Below are 13789 nucleotides of genomic sequence, written 5' to 3'. Positions count from 1 at the left end.
GATGGGAGGTGGGGCATCCCAGGAGACATTGATCCCCACCGTGGGTGAGGGCTGGGATCCAGCTGGACACCTGGGGGCCCAGGATGCTGGGAAGGGGGGGCAGGACTCTAGTCACCCCATCTCAGCAGGGTTTTGGGAAGCTTGGGGAAGCTGGGAGCAGGGTGATGGGGTGGGGGATCTCCTCCTGTTACCCAGGGTGTCTTGGGATTGCTGGGACTTACTGGGAAGCTGGAAGAGTGGGAATCCCCGTGGCCACTAATACAGGGAGGTGCTGAGGGGACATTTGGGAATGTTGGGAACATGCAGTACCAGGCTGGTGTTGGGGTTGGAAAGGTGGAGGAGGAAGATGGCAGGAGAGGGAGGAAGGAGATCCCTTATCCCAAGGTGACCCCAGCTGGGCCACAGCCAGGCCCAGCCCTGGATCCAGTCCCGTGACCAGCTCCCACATGGAGCCAAGGTCAAGGGCATGTGCCCATTCCCAGGAGCCTGGCACTGCCATGGGGGCAGGGTGGGACCCGCTGTCTGGATCACAGGAGAGGGCACAGAGAAGAATCCCAATTGTTTTTTTAAATACTTTATTTTTGTAACAACGTCAGAATTAAAAATTTTCCATAAATACCAGCCCCTGGCAGCCCCTTCCCGGGCGTTCCCGATAAAAAATGTGTACAAAACGGATGCGTGGCCGGGGTGAAGGTGGGGGGATACGGGATCCTCCCCGGGATCAGACCACAGGAATCATCACCACCATCATCATCACCACTATGAACACCATGTCGCAATGAGACCCAAAGCAGTAAGAGCATTCCAAATTCCTCCCCGGTGCCGCCGGGATCCAGCCCCTGTAAGGACAGGGCTGGGAGACCCCCCCCTCACCTCTGTGGGCACCTCGGGGTGGTCCCAGGAGGCCACCAGTGGTCCCCGGCCCATCCCGCTGGGAAGGGGGTCAGTGTCCCCCCAGCACGGCACGGAGAGGAGGTCGGGCCCTTACTGGTTTGCCCGGGAATTGGGGGGTCCGGGAGTTGCCCCTCGGGGTCAGGAGCTGCCGCGGATCCTCTCCATGTAGCTCCGGAGCTCCTCGGGATCCCGCAGCCCCATGTCCTCGCACACCCAGCGGATGTCGTCCTCGCTGGCCACCAGGATGGACTGCACGTGGGGGGCGGCCGGGGGGGGCTCCTCGGGGACACGGGGGGGCCCGAAGGTGACAAACTCCACCCGCTTCCTGCGGCCGCCCCCCGGGGCCGAGCCCTCCTTGCGGGGCGGCGGGGCCGGGGAGCCGGGGGGAGCCCCGTCCTCGCCGGAGCCCGGGGGGCCCCCACAGCCGCAGGGGGGGCCCGGGGATGCCGGGGGCTCCGGCTGCCGGCGATCCGGCTGCGGCCGGTCCAGCTGCTGCCGATCCAGCTGCCGGCTCAGCTCCTCCTGGTCGGTGCCCAGCCAGACCCAGTTGTGGGGCTGTGGGGCCGAGGGGGCCCCGCCCGGCTCGGGCAGCTCCTTCTGCTGGTAGCGGAGCACGAAGAAGATGCAGTTGACGAGGAAGATGAAGATGGCGAGGCAGAAGACTCCCAGGAGCACGTACATCCCGATTTCCAGGTCAGTCACCCGCTCCGGAGCCTTCACTATCTCCTCCTCATCTTCCTCCTCCTCTTCCATGCCGGCACGGTTGCGTCCATAGCCTTCCTCCTCGTCCTCCTCCTCCGAGGAAGACCCCTGGAGCTTGGTGGCAGCTGGCCCCACGCCCGCGGGGTCCCTCTGTCCCACGGTCACTGCTTCCCCGGACATGGCGCCCTCGGCCCGCGGGAAGGGCCGGGGGCTCCCGGGAGAGGGGACCCCCACCTCGAGCCAGGCCGTGCCCGTGGCCAGGGCGGCCGCGCGGTGCCGGCCACGCCGGCACGGATCTGGGGGGTGCAGGCTGAGCTGGAGCAGGGCCCCCCGGCCCGGCCCCTCGGCCACCACCCACGGGTGGGCAGCGGGGACCCCAGGGGAGCCCCTGACGGTGGCGACGGCGCGGTCGAGGGACGTCACGGTCAAGGCCACGTCGTGCCACCCGTAGAGCTCCAGCGGGGCCAGCGTGTGGTCGGAGAAGGACAGCCAGATGGACAGGGTCGCTTCCTGGCGGGATGACAAGCGGGATGGCAGAGGTTTGGGGGACACCGGGGAGGCTGGGGTCACCCCCCACCCATCTCACCTGCTTGAGGGCCCGTAGCGTGGGTGTCCCCAGGACGGTGGCGGTGATCACGCCAGGATGATCCGGCTCTGTCCGCAGGGACAAGGAGAGCCCAGCCACCACCTGGGCACGGAGCTCTGTCACCGTCACCTTCTCCTCAGAAACCACCAGCGTCTGCTCCCCCAGGATGGAGTCGGAGAGCGGGGAGCGCACCTGGAAGCACCTTGTGAGTCCCCCAACATTCCTCACGGCCACTGTTTCCTCTTCCCATCCTGTGCCAGCCCCTCAGTTCCCTCCCTCCCTGTATCCTGCCCAGCTCCCACTGGGATCATTTCCAGCCCCCCAGTTCCATCCCTGCAACCTTTCCACACCCTCAAATCTTCCCAGGATCCCACAAACATCCCCCATTTACCTCCACGGAGGTGACTCCAGGCTCCCGGCCCACCACCACGGCCCCTGCTTCCAGTGAGGCCACGCGGGGGTCCTGGACACGGGTCCGGGCATCCACCAGGTGGGTGACATCCAGGAGCCACTCGGGGCCGGGCAGGTAGGACAGGTGACGGCCACCATCCAGGGGGTGGGCCACAAAGTGTGCCAGGACACGGAGCGCCGTGCGCTGGAACTGGGGCCGGCAGCCCCGCGCCCGCCGCTCCGGCTCCTCTGCAGCGTCCTCAGACTCCACCATGGCACTGGGGACAGGGGACAGGGACAGGGTGAGGAGAGTCCCAGGATGGGGTGACAAGGGGTTCCCCAAGGACAGGGGAATAGGGATTGCAGGACAGGGTGACAGAGATTCCACAACAGGGTGACGAGAATCCCGGGACACAGGAGTGTGTTGGGGGCTCACTGATGCATCCCCACACGTCAGGTCCCAGCCCCATCCTGTCTCCCCCTTTTCCCACCATCCCATTCTGTAGGCCTTACCTGTCAGGCCCCCCGGGCACTTTCCAGCCACGGAGCTGCTCCAGGATGGGATCTCCCAGCTGGACACGGAGCGGGAGCAGCGGAGCCCAGACGGAGAAGCTCAGCTCCGCCCGCAGCCGGCGCACCCAGAAATCCACGCGGGCCCCCCGCGCCCCTCGGCTCTCCTTGCCCCCCACGAACACCAGGTCGCAGGAATCCGACACCTGCAAGGGCACGTGGAATGCCATGGGAATGTCCCAGGGTAAGGCGGGATAATGAGGGGATAGCAGGACTCACCTGCAGCACCTGCTTGTCAGCGGATTCGCATCCAACGGGATCCGTGAGCTCAGACACAGCACCCCCTGCTTCCACAGCCACCAGTTTGACCGGGATAACGCGGGGCACCCCGGTCAGCGGCGCTGTGTTCAGGATCTCCAGCTCCTGGAAGCACAGCGGGATGAGGGGGCACTTCCCGCGGGATGGAGGGCTGGAATGGGATGGGGACACCCACCTGCACCAGCGGGACGAGGGCACGGATGTCCCGCTCCGACACCTGGATTTCCCAGACCAGTTTGTCCTTCTGTGCCTCGGGATCCTGGCCGGGATACTCCACCTGCCATGTGAGGGGCCGCGCCGGCGCCAGCCCCCCCGTCCCGTTTTCCACAGCCACATCCAGGTGCAGGAACTCGGCCGGCTCGGACACCCTGCGGCACCGCACCGGGATCAGGGTGGAACAACCCACAATTCCCACCAGAAGGGGGGATTGGGATATTCCCTACCTGGAGCTGTCAGGGATAGCAGGGATGTCACCGAGCCGCCGGCATGTCACCACGGCCGTGGAGTGCTTGGGACCACGGGAACGCTCCAGGTGCACGCTCCAGGTGCTGGGAATTGTGGGGCGGGCAGAGACCACCTGCAGGCCCTTCTTGGCCTTGATCCTGTGGGGCATGTGGTGTCACACAGTGTCAGATGGTGTCACACAATGCTCCAAAATGTCACACAGTGTTAAAACAGTGTCACACAGCGTTAAAACAGCGTCATACAGTGTCAGATGGTGTCCCACAGAGTCACCCACAATCACTCGGTGTCACCCACAATCACTCGCTGCCCTCGCTGTCACAGTGTCACTCACAGTCACACAGTGTCACACAATGTCACACAGTATCAGATGGTGCCACACAGTGTCACAGTCACACTGTCACACAATGTCACTCAGTGCACATGGTATCAGATGTTCGCATACTGCCACAAATTGCCACACAATGTCACAGAGTGTCACACAGTGTCGCTCACTGTCACAGTGTGTCATTCACAATCACACACTGTCACACGCTTTCACATAGAGTCACACAGTGTCCCACAGTGTCCCCATTGTCCCCGCTGTCACCTCAGGGTCAGGCTGTCGGCGGTGAAGTTGTGGCGCAGGGCGATGGTGGCCGTGAAGCGCTGCCCGGGCCGCAGGGGGACGTTGGGGACACGCAGCAGCACCTTCTCGTCCAGCCGCACCTCCTGCCGCCGCTCCGGCTCTCCCGCCCGCAGCTCCAGCATTGCCAGGAATCTGGGAGCCTCCCGCTCCCGAGCCCCGCACTCCCCCACGCTGTAGTGCAGCTCAGCCGGCTCCGGGCGCTCCGGAGTCTCTGCGGGGTTGGAATCTCGCCGGCGGCTCCGGTGGGAATGGAGGGATCCCAGGGAGAACCAGCGTGGAGGGATCTCCAGCTCCACCACGCACACGCCCAGTGGAGCCTGCAGGGGAGAGGGAGTCCTGGGATTAGGCTGGGGGGGAGCCATGGGTCCCCAGGGTCCCCAGGGTGGCACTGACCTGCAGGCGGCATGTCCCCCGGGCCACCCGCCCGCGGTGGTGAGCGTGGAGGGTGGCACAGGGGAGATCCCGAGCTCTGGAGTGATCCCAATCCCTTGAAGAATCCCAGTTCCCAGGGTGGTCCTGCTGCTGATGGTGGTCCTGGTCCTTGAGGTGGTCCCAGTACTTGGGGTGATTGTGGATCCCAGGGTGGTGCTGGTCTTTGGGGTGATCCCGGACTCCATGGTGGTCCTGCTGCTCGGGGTGGTCCTGGTCCCTGGGGTGGTCATGATCCCCAGGGTGATCCCAGTTCCTGGGGTGATCCTGGACCCCAGGGTGGTCCTGCTCCCTGGGATGATCCCAGGCCCTGGGGTGACCCTGACCCCCAGGGTGGTCCCGGACGTCAGGGTGATCCCAGAGCCCAGGATGGTCCCAGTCCTTGGGATGATTCCGGGCCCCGGCATGATCCCGCTTCCCAGGCATCCAGTCGGGCCCATACAGATGGAAGAGGACACGCGCCACGGGCTCAGCAGGGGACACAGAGCTCTCCAGGGACACGGCACGGATGGCCCAAGCTGAGCTGGGGGCGCTCTCCGTGGACACCTCCTGTAAGGACACCAGGATGGTGGTGGGGGCCGGGACACCCAGGGGTGGCCCAGGGGACACAGGACCCTTGGTTACCTGGCGGATGCTGAATGGGGGGTAGGTGGCCTGGAACAGGGGCTGGGATCCGGCACGGAGCAGCAGGAATGCCTCGGAGCGGGTGTGCAGGGAAGAGTTGGGGGCCACGTCCTGATCCACCCTCTGCAGCCGGTAGGACTCGGGCACCCCAAGGACCTCCAGCTCCACCGGCAGGAACACGGGATCCGGGGGCTCCCCGTCACCCCTCACTGCAGAGACAAGGACGTGTCACATCCCGCAGGGACACAGCGGGAATGGGGTGTGCAGCTGGGGGTCTTTGTGCCCACCTTTGTGGCAGCACACAGAGTGACCCCTTGCCTGGGCCGCCACATTCTGAGGTCACCCCTGCCATGGCTGCCCCATCCCGGGGTTATCCCATCCCTGCATCAGGACTGGGGGGCCACTCGCTTCCCCCAGTCCTAGCTGTTCCCTGTGGGAATGCATTCCCCACTGGGGAGAGGGTTGGAACCGTGTCCTGCAGGGTGGGATCCAGGCTCAAGGTGCCCTGATCAAAGGGATCCCTCACCACACGGAGCAGATCCCACCTGGATGCCCGGGCAGGGCTTCCTCACGGCCGGGAATTGATCCCACCGAGGGGATCAGGCGTGCGGGAGAGAGGCCAGGCAGATCCCGGGATCCGGGGGGAAGGGGAGCTCCTCGGGCAGCGGGTTCCCGTGGGGACCGGGAGGAGATTCCCCCCTCGGGATCCCAGCGGATCCCACGTTCCCCGGGTGATCCCCTCGGGATCCCAGGCGGCGGAGGGGGCACGGATCCCCGCGGATGGGGGACGCGGATCCCGGGGAACGCGGGGAAGGAGGAGGAGGAGGGGGTGAGGTCGCCCCGGCTCCCTGGATCCCGGCGGAACGGAGGGACCCGAACGTGGGGAAAGGGGAGAACCGACCCGGCTTGCGGGTCCACGCGGGAGCGGATCCGGGCAGGACGGCGGGAGGGGCGCGGAGCGGGGTCGGAATCGGTGCCCGGTGCTGTTCCCGGTGCCAGCTGCCGTTCCCGATGCCTTTCCCGGTGCCGTTCCCACTTACCCGGGGCGCAGAGCAGGGCGGCGGCCAGCAGCGCCAGCCGGGGCGCCGAGGCCATGGCCGGCGGGGGCTCGGTCCGTGCGCCGGTGCCGCCGGTGCCGCCGGTGCCGGTGCCTCCTGCCGCTCCGCCGGTGCCTCCCGTCCCTCCGCCCCCGCGCCGAGACAATGGGGCCGGGGCGGGACCGGCACCGGCGCCGCCTCGTCCCGCCGGGTCCTAAAGCCCGGCCGTGCCCGGTGCTCCGGCTCCTGCTCCACAGCCGGAGCCACATCCCATCTCATCCCACTCCCCATTCCCAGCCCACTCCCCATTCCCAGCCCTGCTCCCCATTCCCCGCCCTGCTCCCCATTCTCATCCTCACCCCATTCCCCATTCCCATCCCTGCTCCCCATTCCCGACCCTCATCCCATTCCCCATCGCCATCTCTACTCTTCATCCTCTTCCTCATCCCCATCCCAATCCTTGCTCCTCATCCCATTCCCAACCCCACCCAGCACCGGACACCCCCGGAGAAGAGCAGGAGGGTGGGAATTCTTCCCCCAGCTGCCATCCATCTTTCCCTGTTCCACCAGGGACACTGGGGACATGGGAAGGACAAGGACATCCATGGCGAGGGGCACGGTGCGAGCGGGAAGCACAGCAGGAACAGCTGGAGGGCGGTGGGATCCTGGCATGGATAAACCACCTTCCTCATCTTCCTCCTCCTCCCCTCCCACTCGGAATGGACTGGGGGGCCGGCTTGAGCCTGACCCCCTTCCCCTGGGAAAGCAGCAGGGCCAGGCCGGATAAATCCGTCTTTATTCCAAACCACATTATCAAAACCGTTTAAAAAGCAGCTTAAAACCCAAAACCTGACAGTGAGGGGACCCCAAAACAAGCAGAGGCCCCGGGACGGGGAATGGGATCCCCTCCGCACCCCAAGCCGGCTGGGCTGGGCCAACATCCCTGGCGAGCAGGGAATGTGGGAGCTCTTCTCCCACTCTTGGGGCATGTGGGGGCTTTTGGGGTGAAGGCACTTGTGGCACGTGTGGCAAGGCACGGCCCCCGATTCTGGGGTGCTCCCAGAGGGATGGGGGGCCCCCAGGACCCCTGGGAGAACCGGGAAGCAGAGCAGGGTGTGCAGGGGGCTCAGCAGAGCGGGGGGACACATGCTTGGGATGCTTGGGATGGTGGAGCCAAGCTTTGGGGAAGCTTCAGGCGGGCTCAATCCTCCCGGTTCCGGGGCCCCCCAAACTTCTGGCGCCGCCGCAGCTCCTCCACCTTCCACTCCAGGCTCTTGACGGCCGCATCCAGCCGGGCACTGGGATCAGGGGACGCCACCAGGCTGCCCAGGAAGGTGTAGAGCAGCCACAGGCCCAGCAGCATTCCCGCCTGCACCGTGGGGCTCTCCTGGGAAGCGGCCACGTGTAGGAAGGCTCCCAGGAAGAAGAAAAGCTTCAGGCCACGGAGCAGCGGGAGCAGCAGCCCTCGGAGCCGGGTCAGCACCCAGGATCCCAGCAGGGCAGCCACGGCCCACAGGAGCACCCTCTGCACTTCCCCGGGAGCCAGCGCCGCCGTTCGGACCAGCCGGTGGCCTGGGAATGGGACCTGGGGGTCAGCAGTGGAGGTGGCGCCAGGAATGGGGGCAGGAGCTGTCCCACGGGGTGAGCCCCACTCACCATTGATGCTGGAGGCGGCCAGGAGATCCCCCAGGATCCCACAGAGCGTGCTCAGGGCTGCTGAGATCCCAGAGGAAACGATCCACAGGGTGGTGGAGAGGCTCTGTGGGGAGGGATGGGGATAAGGGAGTGGGAAAACGTCCCGTGCCCCTGCACAAGGAGCTCCAGGGAAGGTTTGGGAATGGCGATCCCACCTCCGCCACCATCCGCAGGGGCTGGTGTCCCACCCAGCCTTCCAGGGTGTCCCAAGTGGACCTTCCCAGCCGGAGCAGGAGGTCATCGGAGGTGGTGGTGTGTCCCCTGAATCCCTCCGGGCCATCCTTGGCTCCGTCCCCCGCCAATCCCATGAGGAATGGGATCCACAGCAGCAGGGCCAGCAGGGCCCGGTGCCCCACGGCACTCCCCATCCTGGAACCCGGGATCTGCGGGGAAAGAGACACGTGAGGGTGCTGGGAGGGGGAAAGCCTGCTGGTTTTGGGGTCCACCTGCTGGCTTTGGGATGCCCCAAGCAGGAGGGGAGGCTGGAGGCCCCACAGCCCAGTTCCATGCCCCCCCTCGGCACAGGCCTGGGTGTCCCGGCTATTTTTGGGATCGACCAGAGTCAGCGGGACACAGCCAAGGGCACCGGGCCTGGCTGGGAAGGGGGGGCACCCCTTCCCAAAGGAGGGAGCAGGGCGCTCCGGGATGGGACACTGCCACCACTGCCACCCCCGAGACCGCCCCTGCTCCCCACTTCTCCCCAGTCCCCCCGGGATATCCCCAGTCCCAGTGTGCCCAGCCCCGCCCAGTTTGCCCCATTCCCCTGGAGTCCCCGATCGCCCCTGTGCCCGCCCCCCCTCCCCGGGCCCTCCACCCTCCACCCTCCACCCTCCACGATCCCCAAAATCCCCCCACACTTCCCTGGATCTCCCCAATGCCCACTGGACCCCCAAATCCCTCTGTGCGCTCTCCACCCACATTTTCGGGGTCTCCGGGATCCCTCGGATCCCCCCAGGATCCCCCCAGGCCCCTCTGTACCCACCTCCACTGTCCCCCCCACCCCGCAGGATCCCCCCGGTTCCCCCGGGATCCCCCCCGGAACCCCCCCCGCGGCTCCCTCATCCCGCCTATCCCCCTCTGGAGCACCCTCCGCCCATTCTCCCTCCATTTCCCTCCCAGCTTTCCCCGAATTTGCCCCAATTTTGCCCGAATTCCGCCCCCCACCCCAGGGTCCCCCCCGACCCCCCCTCACCGGGGCTTCCCTGGGCTCCGCCGCGGGGCACGCCGGGAGCTGTAGTTCCCGGGACGGCAGCGGGGCATGCCGGGAGCGCGGTCCCCATGGCAACAGCCGCAGGCGGGCGGCGGCGCGCGGTGCACGCCGGGAAGCGCCGTTCCCGCCGGCGGGGGGAGCGCGGGGAGTGCCGGGAGCGCTTCCGCTTCCGGCGGCGGCGGCGCCCGCGTGAGCGCTCGGGAGCGGCGCGGGGGCCGCGCGCGCCAACCGGAACCGGAACCGGGACCCCGGACCGGAAAGGAGAACCGGAAACAGCCTCGGAAGGGCAGCGGGGCCGTAACCGGAGAGCCGCGACCCCCCGGCCTCCGCCATGGCGCTCATCTGCTCCAGTGAGTGCGGAGAGAGCGGCCACGGAGTGCGGGGGGAGAGCGCTACCGAACGGGGGATCCCGGGCTGCGGGGCGGGGACAGCCGGGGTCACCGAGGGATCACCGGGCACGGAGTTCCCAAACCCCCGTTGCCGTCCCGTCCCATCCTTCCCTTTCCCCCGCAGTTTCCAACGAGGTCCCGGAGCACCCGTGTGTGTCGCCGGTGTCCAACCACGTGTACGAGCGGCGGCTGATCGAGAAATACATCGCGGAGAACGGCACCGACCCTGTCAACAACCAGCCGCTGTCCGAGGAGCAACTCATCGACATCAAAGGTACCGGGAACGGGCGTGGGAAAGGCTCTCCCGGGAAAAGCGGCTCTCCCGGGAAAAGCAGCTCTCCCGGGGGCGGGAATGGCGGTGCCTGAGGTGTTCCAGGGTTCGAGGTGCCTAACTCAGCTGTGGAGGGCAGGATGGAGAGGGGTAAAGAAGGGATGGTGAAATGGGGAAGTCAAGGAATGGGAGTGATGGTCCATAGGGATATCGGGGACACGGATGACCCGTCCGTCTTTCCTGCAGTTGCCCACCCGATCCGGCCCAAGCCGCCCTCGGCCACCAGCATCCCGGCCATCCTGAAGGCCCTGCAGGATGAGTGGGTGAGTGAGCACCGGCGGGTTGCCGGGATGGTCCCGGTGCCGTTCCCGGCTGACGGCGGCGCTCCCGCAGGACGCCGTGATGCTGCACAGCTTCACGCTGCGGCAGCAGCTGCAGACCACGCGCCAGGAGCTGTCCCACGCCCTGTACCAGCACGACGCCGCCTGCAGGGTCATCGCCCGCCTCACCAAGGAGGTCACAGCCGCCAGAGAAGGTGACACCAACACGGGGCATTCCCACACCTGGCATTCCCGGGAAGCGGTGCTGGGAAGTGTTTTATCCCTGTTTTCCTCTAAACCTGTTGTGTTTCTGCAGCTCTGGCCACACTGAAGCCTCAGGCCGGGCTCATCGTGCCCCAGGCGGTGCCGTCAGCGCAGCCCAACGTGGCCGTGAGTCCTGCTCCCCATCCCGGCCCTTTTCCCGCTCATTCCCAGCCCTTTTCCCACTCATTGCTCCCACATTCCCTCTCTGCATGTCCCTTCTCTCTGTGCCACACAGGGCGCTGGCGAGGCCATGGATCTGGGAGAGCTGGCGGGAATGACCCCGGAGATCATCCAGAAGGTAGGGGCAGTGTTCCACACGTTCCCCTCTCCATCTCCCCATCGCAGAATTCCCGGGCTGTGCCCACCCTCCTCTTGTTTTCCAGCTCCAAGACAAGGCCACGGTGCTGACCACGGAGCGTAAGAAGGTGAGCAGCCTTATCCAAGGATTTGGAGGGAGCTGGGATGTGCTGTGCTCCAGCCAAGGCTGATGTTTATCCCTGTTTTTTCCAGAGGGGCAAGACGGTCCCGGAGGAGCTGGTGAAGCCGGAGGAGCTCAGCAAGTACCGGCAGGTGGCCTCACATGTGGTGAGTGCTGGGATGGGAAAGAACTGGGAAACGCCCACATGGAGCTGGGAATTGCTTCTTTATTCCTTTTGGGAGGGTTTTGCTGCCTGTGGCAGTGATTTGGGGATCTCTTCACTCACACAGGGGCTGCACAGCGCCAGCATCCCAGGAATTCTTGCCTTGGATCTGTGTCCTTCCGACACCAACAAGATCCTCACTGGTAAGGGAGCTTTCCTGGGGGTTTCCCAACTGGGAGTGGGTCTCTTTCTCTGTGTTTTTGGGAATTTGAAGGAGGACAAGGGACACGAGGCAGGTGGATTTGGGGTTGGTTGGCCCCACACTCCCATCCCAGCGCTTCCCGCTCGGTTTTCCAGGTGGAGCCGACAAAAACGTCATCGTGTTCGACAAGAGCTCGGAGCAGATCCTGGCCACGCTCAAGGGCCACACCAAGAAGGTCACCAGCGTCGTCTTCCACCCATCCCAGGTGCGTCTGGCTCTTCCCTCACTCCCAGGATGCCTCAAGTTTGGATATCAGCACCCTCCTCTGCTGGAATCTCTGCTGGGAGCCCTTAGAGAGGTGAATTCCTCCCATGTGAACTTTCTGGTGTTGTCCTTGTGCAGGACTTGGTGTTCTCAGCCTCTCCCGACGCCACGATCCGGATCTGGTCCGTTCCCAACGCCTCCTGTGTGCAGGTGGTCCGTGCCCACGAGGGCTCCGTGACCGGGCTCAGCCTCCACGCCACGGGTGATTACCTGCTCAGCTCCTCGGATGACCAGGTGAATCCCTCCCCATCCCACAGACCCCACCTGTGCTTCCCACCCCTCCCATATCCAACGCTCTTCCTCTCTCCCAGTACTGGGCTTTCTCGGATATCCAGACCGGCCGTGTCCTCACCAAGGTGACAGATGAGAGCTCTGGATGTGGTAAGCTTTGGAGTTGATTTCCCCATTCTGGGCATCTCTTGGCTCCTGCAGTTCATAGAAACTCCTTTGGAGTGTTGTTGGTAGCCTTCCCAACCTTCCTCAGTCTTCCCAACCCTTCCAATCTCATCAACCTTATTGAGTGTTCCCAACTCTCAAAGTGTTCCCAGCTCCCTGTATCTTCCCAACCCTGTGAGTCTCCCCAACCTTCCTGAGCCTTCCTGACCTTCCAAATCTTCCCAATCCTCTTAGGAGTTTTCCCAACCCTCTTGGGAGTTTCCCCAGCTCTCTGAGTCTTCCCAGCCCTCTGATTCTCTTGCTGTCTCCACAGCTCTCACCTGTGCCCAGTTCCACCCGGACGGGCTCATTTTTGGGACAGGAACGATGGATTCTCAAATCAAGATCTGGGATCTGAAGGTGAGGGCTGGTGGGAATGTGCTGGAACAAGGGTTTGGGGTGTCTGAGCTTGGTTTGGGGATCAGTCCAAGGAGCAGGACTTTGAGGAATGTTTTTGGAGGTTTCTCCAAAAATCCCAAGGTTCCAGCTGCAGAGCAGCCGCTGGTGACGCCGTGACCACGCAGGCCGGTTGGGAATGATGCCACATCCCAACTCTGTGATTCCCTGTGCCCACCTTGTCCCTAGGAACGCACCAATGTGGCCAACTTCCCGGGACACTCGGGCCCCATCACCAGCATCGCCTTCTCCGAGAACGGATACTACCTGGCCACGGCAGCCGATGACTCCTCCGTCAAGCTCTGGGACTTGAGAAAGCTCAAGAACTTCAAGACGTTGCAGCTGGATAACAACTTCGAGGTGTGTGATGTCCCTGTCTGCTCCAGGGGTTGTGGCATCCCAGAAAAGCCTTTTTGGGAGCTTTTTCAATGCCTTGTTGTGATTCTTCTCCACAGGTGAAATCCCTGATTTTCGACCAGAGCGGGACCTACCTGGCGCTGGGTGGGACTGATGTCCAGATCTACATCTGCAAGCAGTGGACAGAGATCCTCCACTTCACAGGTGAGGAGCTCTGGGAATCATGGAAGTGGCTGGGGCAGGAATGGGACAAATCCACTCGGAATTGTGACCATGGATTGTTTTCTGTCCTCAGAGCACAGTGGTCTGACCACAGGAGTGGCCTTTGGCCACCATGCCAAGTTCATCGCTTCCACAGGCATGGACCGGAGCCTCAAGTTCTACAGCCTGTAGCCCTGGAAGTGGGGCTGGGATTTTTTGGGATTGGGGGTGGGAGGTGGGTGGGAATATCCAAGTGGGATTATCCATGTGGGATTATCAAGCTCCCCTGTTGTAGTTGTTGGTGTAAGGGAAGTCAGACATTGCCTTCCCTGTGCTCCATGGATTTGTTGTTTAGTTTTTTTCCCCAATTCTGTGTGTTTTCTGCCTTTAGATTGTTTTGTGCTTGTAACTGGTTTGACAAAAAACCTCAATCCTGGTGCTGGTGGACGTGAGAGGCCGGGATGTGTGGAAGGAGGGAGGGAGGGGAGGGAAGACTGTGCAGTTTTGTAAGCAGTTACTTAGTTTCAGTATGGAAATAAAGAATTATTCCCTGTCATCCCAGCT

The 13789-nt window shown here is 64.1% G+C and overlaps 3 protein-coding genes across 3 annotated transcripts; 1 reads left to right on the top strand and 2 right to left on the bottom strand.

Annotated features, from left to right (window-relative positions):
- Nucleotides 1-597: 597 nt before the first annotated feature.
- TMEM132A (transmembrane protein 132A) lies at nucleotides 598-6849 on the bottom strand. Its single transcript, XM_058807403.1, is given in 12 exon segments — nucleotides 598-2106; nucleotides 2183-2374; nucleotides 2574-2850; nucleotides 3086-3288; nucleotides 3362-3505; nucleotides 3576-3768; nucleotides 3844-4002; nucleotides 4452-4807; nucleotides 4884-5468; nucleotides 5544-5752; nucleotides 6584-6647; nucleotides 6649-6849. Coding segments are annotated over 12 exon segments (3657 nt in total). The 3' UTR covers nucleotides 598-1032.
- Nucleotides 6850-7359: 510 nt separating this feature from the next.
- Nucleotides 7360-9511, bottom strand: TMEM109 (transmembrane protein 109). The gene is made up of 4 exons (XM_058806619.1): nucleotides 9468-9511; nucleotides 8431-8658; nucleotides 8237-8339; nucleotides 7360-8152 (listed from the first exon to the last, which is right to left on the bottom strand). The coding sequence occupies exons 2-4, from the start codon at nucleotides 8641-8643 to the stop codon at nucleotides 7782-7784; spliced, it is 687 nt and encodes a 228-aa protein (XP_058662602.1). The 5' UTR covers nucleotides 8644-8658; nucleotides 9468-9511; the 3' UTR covers nucleotides 7360-7781.
- Nucleotides 9512-9626: 115 nt separating this feature from the next.
- On the top strand, nucleotides 9627-13472 carry PRPF19 (pre-mRNA processing factor 19). Its single transcript, XM_058806618.1, has 16 exons — nucleotides 9627-9835; nucleotides 9999-10148; nucleotides 10392-10468; nucleotides 10539-10680; nucleotides 10782-10855; nucleotides 10965-11027; nucleotides 11113-11154; nucleotides 11240-11314; nucleotides 11438-11513; nucleotides 11668-11777; nucleotides 11915-12070; nucleotides 12148-12217; nucleotides 12546-12631; nucleotides 12857-13027; nucleotides 13123-13228; nucleotides 13320-13472. Exons 1-16 carry the CDS (start codon nucleotides 9817-9819, stop codon nucleotides 13415-13417), a joined length of 1515 nt encoding a protein of 504 aa, XP_058662601.1. The 5' UTR covers nucleotides 9627-9816; the 3' UTR covers nucleotides 13418-13472.
- Nucleotides 13473-13789: the final 317 nt, after the last annotated feature.

The sequence above is a fragment of the Ammospiza caudacuta genome, chromosome 6 (assembly GCF_027887145.1).
Source record: "Ammospiza caudacuta isolate bAmmCau1 chromosome 6, bAmmCau1.pri, whole genome shotgun sequence".
Classification (NCBI taxonomy): Eukaryota; Metazoa; Chordata; class Aves; order Passeriformes; family Passerellidae; genus Ammospiza; species Ammospiza caudacuta.
The sequence above is the reverse complement of the archived record's forward strand: the minus strand, read 5'-3'. Positions and strand labels throughout refer to the sequence as shown.

Excerpts from the sequence above, each read along its gene's own strand:
- TMEM109 (XM_058806619.1), bottom strand. The coding sequence starts at position 8,643 with ATGGGGAGTGCCGTGGGGCACCGGGCCCTGCTGGCCCTGCTGCTGTGG. Across the intron at positions 8,340-8,430 it reads CCCTGCGGATGGTGGCGGAG|AGCCTCTCCACCACCCTGTG; the intron begins GTGGGATCGCCA and ends CCCTCCCCACAG. Across the intron at positions 8,153-8,236 it reads GGCCGCCTCCAGCATCAATG|GCCACCGGCTGGTCCGAACG; the intron begins GTGAGTGGGGCT and ends TCCCATTCCCAG.
- PRPF19 (XM_058806618.1), top strand. Across the intron at positions 12,218-12,545 it reads AGATGAGAGCTCTGGATGTG|CTCTCACCTGTGCCCAGTTC; the intron begins GTAAGCTTTGGA and ends CTGTCTCCACAG. Across the intron at positions 13,229-13,319 it reads AGAGATCCTCCACTTCACAG|AGCACAGTGGTCTGACCACA; the intron begins GTGAGGAGCTCT and ends TTCTGTCCTCAG.